The following is an 8716-nucleotide window of genomic DNA, read 5'->3' on the forward strand; positions in this document are numbered from 1 at the left end:
CCTGCTGGAAGCAGTATGTGAAGGCATGCCTTAGACACTGGTGTGTACTGTGGCCATTGGTTACCTCCGCTTGAAGGACCAGGCGGCTTCACAGCGATCGATGCAAGATCTTCGAGTGATGTGTGAGGGTAACTCATGGGTTTAGAAGGAGTCCTCAAAGATGTTGCTCTTAGTGACATTTCTGAAAGACGGGGGACTTCCCTGTGAGGCGACGAAGGAGTAGTGTACTCTGAAGGTCAAGGCTGTCAAAAGAGGTGGTCAGAAGGCGCGTTATTCCCAGGCCCATCTCTTTCAGGGTCCCACATTATATTGCTAAATGTATTCACAGACTGTTAAGGAAACCTGCCAGCCATCCACTAGACGGTACAGGGTGCCGGTTCGGCCATATTTTCTCTTTCATATGATTGTATTTTTTTAACTTAGGAACAGGAGCTCGCTATGTGTGGGTCACACATGTTTCGAAATGGACTGCAAAAGGCTCTGAGGCTGGCTGTAGGCAAAGGCATGTGATTCCATTCTCAAGGATTGTTCCTGAAACTGTTTAACCCATGACATGCCTGGTATGTTCTCAGCTGTTCTCCTGCCCCTGCTCTGAAGACGGTGGTGCCAGAGTGACAGGAGTAGGCGTGCCAGCTGCGGGCTGGGGACAGGCGGGAGGAGGGTGCCATGGTCGAAAGACGATGGTGAACCTGCAACTGATGGGACATCAACAGCTGTGCAAAGCAGTGGCATCTAATTACCCTTATGAGCGACGGGGCATGAACATCTGAAACAAATGGCACTTACTCAGCACCAGACCCTGGAGTCAAGAGAGGGAGAGATTTGCCCGCTACAAATGGGGGCAAATAGTACATTTTTTAGAAGTAAATACAATTGCGAAAAAGCCATTGGTGCCAAAAATACACAATATATCGAGCAATTAAAAACTTTCATGATGCGGAGAGCACGTCTGGCCCTCTTCATGGCTGTCGGGGTAGTTTTTCTTTAATTTAATTGTATATTTATTAAGTATAAATAATACCAATATGACCAGCTCCAAAGAAGAGTTTGGAAATGTGGTGGCAAAGATGTTACATTTTCAACACAATTTCCGTGACCTTTGCCAAAAAGCCACCGACACAAGCAGTTAACAGTATCTGGACCTGGAGTTTGACACGCCCTCTGATCTTCGAAAGTGAATACAGACTCTTTCCCGCCTGTTTCCACTTCCTTCCTTCTTCTTTCCTGTCCCTTCCTGTAAGTGCAATGCCACAGGTTAAATGAGACCCTCTGGGAAGGGGCAGGGAGGAAAGAGCGAAAGTTACAGATCCCACTATGTCCGGTGGTACCCGGTTGAGGAAGACAGATTCTGAGCGTTCATGGGGGCAGCAGAGCCGGTGCTCAGTCTACAGAAACCTACAGGTGCAGAAGCAGCCACACAAATGAGGTCTCAACAATCTTACAGGCTCAGGCCTCACACAGCAGCCGTGTTACTCTCCAGCCTTAGAAGTATCACAGCTGATGACATGGATGAGCGCAAAGACACGAGCGCACATTAACGTCATTTTTAGCAGGTGGCACAAAACGCCCCCTGTAAAGGATGACCGGGTGCACAGGTTGAACACCGGGCCGAGATCACCCCATGGAGTTCAGTCAAACTTCACAACTCTTGCTAGCAGCAGTCAGTGTGTCACTAAAGCCCGAATGTGCGGTCCCCTTCAAGAGGACAAGGCACCCCCACTCACCGCGACTCATGGTCATCTGTCCTCGAGACGGCCACTGCAGCATGGCGCCTCCCCCACCTGTAAAGAAGGTGCAAAGACTGTGTTAAGTTACGAAGCAAACATGAAAATTATCTGTTCTAAGTGCTGCTGGGGTCATTGCACATTTGAAATGTCAGGATAGAGTCGGTTTCATATCTCAGAACTTTGCTATGGAAAGTCCAACTTTGGGTGACTTTACCCCGCTCCACCAGCCTGTTTGGAAAAAAAGACAGGCCTCCAAGGAAAGCAGGCAGTAATGGAGGTCTGCTACAACAAGAGCACAGCCCCCCTCTACCCGTTACCATAGTTACTGGCACAGGTACTCACAGCTGAGAACCAGAGCACAGCAGGGACACTAAAACCAGTGGTTAACAATGGTCAGTACATTTACAGCCCAATTCACAAAAGCAAAGACCACCTAAGGGCTCATTTACAAACAAGGCAAATCCAAGTGAGCGACTTAAATTGGCAATTCATCCTGAGTTACTTAAATGTACAGATTCTTGGAAACTCACAAAATTCCAAAGGGTTACACCGAGAGCTCTACTGCTTTAAATATTTAAAGAGGACATTTTCTGCCCTACGAGTTTGGGTCCTTGAATGGTCCACAATACAAAACTGCAGTCACCTTGCAGTGTTATGTTTTCTATAGTAACTTCCGTCACTGTCCCCATCTTTGAGAATTGAAAGATTAAACATGGCGGCCCCCTTTTTTTTAACATCGCGTTCACCATTATTTTAAACAAGGCGGCCCCCATCATTTTAAACATAGCGTTCACCATCATTTTAAACAAGGCGGCCCCCATCATTTTAAACATAGCGTTCACCATCATTTTAAACAAGGCGGCCCCCATCATTTTAAACATAGCGTTCACCATCATTTTAAACATGACGGCCCCCATCATTTTAAACATCGCGTTCACCATCATTTAAAACATGGCGGCCCCCATCATTTTAAACATCGCGTTCACCATCATTTTAAACATGACGGCCCCCATCATTTTAAACATCGCGTTCACCATCATTTAAAACATGGCGGCCCCCATCATTTTAAACATCGCGTTCACCATCATTTTAAACATGGTGGTCACCATCCTTCTCACGCCTGCTTTACTATGACACAATTGCAGTGAAAGCGTGTCACTTGTAACTTTGTTACTATATGTGAGGCCAGGTGGAAGTCTAATTCCAATGTATCCACATACAGCAACTAACTAACATTTGCAATGGGAGGTTCTCTGAGGCCCCAGATGAGATGAGCTATAATGATGGAAGGGGTATGCAGAGGGCTTCACTTTGAAGCTCTCTCACACTTGGTCCTATAACCTCTGCTCACTGCTCTGTATGACTGTCATCCCTGGGGTGGCTGTTCCTACTAGAGAGAGCTGCTGAGTCCATAGGGGGGTGCACAAGATGGTGACAAAGATGGCGCGAGTGATAGGAGGGGTGTTCACAGTGCATGCAGGGGTGGGTGCCAAGGGCCCTAATGCAAGCAAGGAAAATACCACGCACCACCTGGGGGCATAGCAAAAGCATTGTGGCCCCACAATCCTGTCCCCGGTGCAATGCACTTGCTACACCAATGACAGCCAAGCCTCTGTGGCAAGTCACCGCTGCCACTTATCGACTCAAGTGACTACGGATGGGTCAGCTCACTCACTCCTTGATTGTGGGTATGGGATCCGTCTTTGAGGCGTTAGACAGGCGGTAATCCACGGCTCCTGGTCAAGGAAGTGGTGAGGGCTGGACCAGTACCAGTGGCCCCCCTCGGGGCATCATGGGAACCTCACTGGTTCACTAGCTTCACACTCTCAATCACGTGTGTCTTTGAATTGCATGTGTGTCTTTGAATTGCATGTGTGTCTTTGAATTGCATGTGTGTCTTTGAAGTCTTTGAAGTGCATGTGTGTCTTTGAATTGCATTGTGTCTTTGAATTGCATCTGTGTCTTTGAAGTCTTTGAAGTGCATGTGTGTCTTTGAATTGCATGTGTGTCTTTGAATTGCATGTGTGTCTTTGAATTGCATGTGTGTCTTTGAAGTCTTTGAAGTGCATGTGTGTCTTTGAAGTGCATGTGTGTCTTTGAATTGCATGTGTGTCTTTGAATTGCATGCGTGTCTTTGAAGTCTTTGAAGTGCATGTGTGTCTTTGAATTGCATCTGTGTCTTTGAATTGCATCTGTGTCTTTGAAGTCTTTGAAGTGCATGTGTGTCTTTGAATTGCATGTGTGTCTTTGAATTGCATGTGTGTCTTTGAATTGCATGTGTGTCTTTGAAGTCTTTGAAGTGCATGTGTGTCTTTGAAGTGCATGTGTGTCTTTGAATTGCATGTGTGTCTTTGAATTGCATGCGTGTCTTTGAAGTGCATGCGTGTCTTTGAATTGCATGCGTGTCTTTGAATTGCATGTGTGTCTTTGAATTGCATGTGTGTCTTTGAAGTGCATGTGTGTCTTTGAAGTGCATGCGTGTCTTTGAAGTGCATGTGTGTCTTAGAAGTGCATGTGTGTCTTTGAAGTGCATGTGTGTCTTTGAAGTGCATGTGTGTTTTTGAAGTGCATGTGTGTCTTTGAAGTGTATGTGTGTCTTTGAAGTGTATGTGTGTCTTTGAAGTGCATGTGTGTCTTTGAAGTGCATGTGTGTGTCTTTGAAGTGCATGTGTGTCTTTGTGCACTCTCTTCTGAATATTCAGAGTCTTGGGGCCAAATGAACTAAAAGAGGATTTCCAAAACGTGGCCGCAATTTGCACAGTGACTTTCTGTGAATTCTATGGTACTTTACTAATCGGCCTATATGTTAATAGGTTGAATCATAAAATACTGAATCACAGTCGTTGCAATTCGACCCACCTCATGAATATAGGGATGGTGGCCTGCTGGGGTCAGCAGAGCACCATTTCTGTGAGTGCTTTTAAATAAAATATTTTTCTCTTTTTTAAACACAGCTTTTTTTTTCTTAATGGAAAATGACATGTATTTAAAAAAAACAAAAAGAAAAGTTTTTTTATAACTTTTATTAAAAATATAAGGTTATCCCTAGGACCTAATCCCACCCAATTTTTTTTTTTTTTAAACATGCACATACATAGGGGACCCTTTCCGTTTGCAAAAGGGTTACCATCACCTTTATGATTAGTAACTGGATTTCAGTTGCAAAACATTAATGCATAATATAATAAACATGCCCCTTCCAAAATCGCAATTCCTAATGGTTTCCAAAATCCATTTACTGATTCAGCAGCAGGTTACTAAATCGCTTAATGGGTTTAGTAAATTTGGAAAAAATATTTTCTTGTCAGTGGCGGATCCTCTGCTATGGAAGAAAAGCGTCGCCCCTGCCCGCAGAGGCAAACGAAAAATAAAATGATGATCATTTATTTTTCGTCCTGTAGCCGAGTCTTGGGGGCGGGGCCACAGCACCCCTGCAGGGGGAGGAGGAGTGGTGGTCTTAGGACAGCCAAACCGTCATGCGCACTGACATCTCTCCAACCCAGCTGCGTTACTGGGTGGCGAGACCTGCAGGCAAAGGCTCCCAGCTCCCGATGGAGTGCAAAACAAGCCTGCTCCACCCAATCCCGACACTGCTCTCATGGGTATGGGAGAAGCGTCTGGATTGGCCGTAGGGGAATCTGAGAGCTTCAGCCTGTGCCCAGAGGAGCAGAACAGTAGCAAGCAGAACTTTTAAAACACTTTATTGTTTATTTTGTTACAGGCCCTCAACCCTCCACGCTGCCCACCAAATTTTTCTAACACCAACCGCTACTGTTTCTTGTCGCAAACTCTATGAATTAGCAAATTGCAGGTTTTGTGATCAAAAATGCGTTTAAACATCGGCCCTAAAGTTACTAATATGGTTCAAGCAGATGAAGTGAGTTTAAGGTCTTGTCAGAAGATTGGACCTTGTCCAACATCTTCATCACAGCCCCGGCTGTGGGCGTGGTCCGGAATAGACAATTATGAAGATTTTGTTTCCAATAGTTTTCTGACACACAAGTAGTTGGCTATCACGTAGGACCCCCTAGGTGGGCAAGATCCCGTCAAACCTGCTGGTAGGATGGAAGTGCACCAGTCCTCCTGTAAGGACCAGTCCTTAAAATGGGTAGGTACTGTCTGGTACTGAGTGCCTTTAATTTGAAGTACCGGCACTTCTCAGCAATGCTGCAATACCTTTAATGGGAGATTTCCTGCCCTTCTCAGCACTGCTACAATACCTTCAATGGGAGAGTACCTGCACTTCTATGTGAGAGTACTTGCACTTCTCAGCAACGCTGCAATACCTTTAATGGGAAAGTACCTGTACTTCTCTGGAAGAGTACCTGCGCTTCTCAGCACTGCTTCAGCACCTTTAATGGGAGACTTCCTGCCCTTCTCAGCACTGCTACAATAACTTCAATAGGAGAGTACCTGCACTTCTATGTGAGAGTACCTGCACTTCTCAGCAATGCTGCAATACCTTCAATGGGAGAGTACCTGCACTTCTATGTGAGAGTACCTGCACTTCTCAGCAATGCTGCAATACCTTCAATGGGAGAGTACCTGCACTTCTATGTGAGAGTACCTGCACTTCTCAGCAATGCTGCAATGCCTTTAATGGGAGAGTACCTGCACTTCTCAGCACAGCTTCAGTGCATTTAATAGGAGAGTACTTGTACTTCTCTTGGAGCGTACCTTCACTTTTCAGCACTACTGCAATATTTATAATGGGAGAGTACTGGTACTTAGCTGGGAGCGTACCTGCACTTCACAGCACTGCTGCAATACCTTTACTGGGAGAGTACTGGTACTTCTCTGGGAGAGTATCTGCACTTCTCAGCACTGCTGCAATACCTTTACTGGGAGAAAACTGGCACTTCTCAGCACTGCCTCAATACCTTTACTGGGAAAGTACTGGTACTTCTGAGAAGCAAACAGGTAATCTGGCTAGTGAGTACCAGCACCTCTATATTTCCATTTAAAGCGCTGGTAAGAAGCACTTTAATCTTCAGAAAGGGCAGGCGGAGGCTTTCCACCTGAGCGGTCATATTTGCACTTTTCAGAGTGTGCACTTTCTGGATAAATCAGCGCGTCATTGTTACACTCATTCGTCTCACTTCAAGCAAAAGTCTAAGCGCTTTGGGGCAGATTTATAAGCCCCTTGCGCTTCTTTGCACCGCCATTGCATCACTTTTTTTGACGCAACGGCAGTGCAAACAATGCGCCCTATTTACAACGTGACGCATCTAGGGAGATGTGTCACGTTGTGAAGCCCTGCGTCACATTATACCTGCGTCATGTATAATGTATGCAGGGTGGGCGTTCCCACGCAGGAAGGCCTCATAAAAGTGACTCAGTGAAATCTACAAGATTTCACTGCGTCACTTTTAGGATGCCACTGCATCAAAACCTTACGCCTGCTTGGGAGTGATGCAGTGTAGTGGGAATTGGCCACAAAATGCATTGCAGGAGTTGTGTAGTGCTTGCGACACGACTCCAGCAATGCGTGACTTTTGCCCCAACAGATGCATCAGAATTTCGGACGCATCTGTCAATTCATCCGCCATGGTGCGCCGTATTGTAAATACGGCGCATCCATGGTGGCGCAAGCATTTTTTAGGGTGGCGCAAGGAAAGTGATGCATCTCTATAGATGCGTCACTTTCTTGTAAATCTACCTCTTTATTTCTTGTAGGAATCGTATGTACATTTAAGAGCATCTGAGTGGTGAAGAGGTGAAAGTGGAACTTTAGGGTTCTTATTCACAGCTCACTACCGAGAGCTGTCTGAGCTGGCTTTCTTTTGGCAAACAGTGCAGCTAGGACAAAATGAGAATTGATGATCTGCCCAAGGTCACACACTTCCGTGAAGCGGAGAGGTCGAGATCACCTGTCTGAATGTATCCTTTTATCACCTGCTGCAAGCAGCCGCGGTCGGTGGCAGGAGTTCCTGCAGGGCGGTGACGTCGGGAGGGGGAGGGGCAGGGTGGGGGGTAGTAAACTGTGGATTACGGAGGTTTACAGGTAAGTAAACATGTAAATTAATAAAACGAATTTCGTTGCGTGCACTGCATCCCCAAATGCGATGCAGTGCACGCAACGAAATTCGTTTTATTAATTTATATGTTTACTTACCTGTAAACCTCCATAATCCATAGTTTACTACCCCCCACCCTGCCCCTCCCGACGTCACCGCCCTGCAGGAACTCCTACTGCCGACCGCGGCTGGCTGCAAGTCCGAGAAGAAACCGTTCAACAAACAGTACCCACGCCCAATGCGTGGCGCATACCCGTCTCTGTCTGGCATTTTTGGGGCGACACCCAAGACTGGTACTGTCTGAGATGTGAACTGCCCCCTCCGTCAGGGTGGTTACGCAGACCCCTTCTTCTCTCCTACACACTGTGGCAGGGTTAGGACAGCCCCTGTAGTTTAAATGATCTCCCTAAAAGACAAACATGGAGAAGTTGCTAGTAACTCACCATCGGACCCGGCCCGGGTCTGTTGCACGGAGACGGCGAGGGCAGAATAAAGTGCAGGAGTTGGTAAAAGTTTCCTGGGGAGGAGAAGCTCGGTGGGTTGGTGCCTGCAGCAGCTTCCTGCCTCTCTGTCCCTCACTGCCCCATTCAGCCGGCTCGGCAGTGTTTGTGTCACGTGACCCCGCTCCTCTCCTGGAAACCAGACTGGAACCGACAACGGCGCTGTCAGCGGCCAATCAAGTGCAAGTACAGGGGTGCAGGGAGGGAGGGGTGGGGGATCGGGTCAGGCGGCATCTGCGCTGCTGATGGACATATATATAGGGGGCAAGATAACGAGGGGCGATTGGCTCGTGGACGAAGCGATTCTGCAAGTGAGAAAACAAACTACAAATTGAAGAGGGCGAAGTGTCACGCGCACGGCGTGTCACCCCACGCCCCCCACGGGGCACAGATCGTATTGCCAGGCTCTACCTGGTTCAACAGGTTTAAAATCACACGTTGTATGTTTTGTGTATTTGTGTGACAGCCCTTG

At 46.9% G+C, this 8716-nt stretch overlaps 1 protein-coding gene across 1 annotated transcript in view; it reads right to left on the minus strand.

Moving 5' to 3' along the window:
• The window catches only part of LOC146797300 (uncharacterized), a 99724-nt gene extending 91373 nt beyond the window's left edge, over positions 1-8351 (minus strand). Inside the window, exons 1-2 of the mRNA XM_085624291.1 lie at positions 8188-8351; positions 1725-1781 (exon numbers count right to left, since the gene is read on the minus strand). Coding sequence (XP_085480417.1) covers positions 1725-1767 — 43 coding nt within the window. The 5' untranslated portion in view covers positions 1768-1781; positions 8188-8351. The remainder of the gene's footprint in view (positions 1-1724; positions 1782-8187) is intronic.
• Between the last annotated feature and the right edge of the window lie 365 nt (positions 8352-8716).

The sequence above is a fragment of the Triturus cristatus genome, chromosome 9 (genome assembly GCF_964204655.1).
Source record: "Triturus cristatus chromosome 9, aTriCri1.1, whole genome shotgun sequence".
In the NCBI taxonomy this organism is placed as follows: domain Eukaryota; kingdom Metazoa; phylum Chordata; class Amphibia; order Caudata; family Salamandridae; genus Triturus; species Triturus cristatus.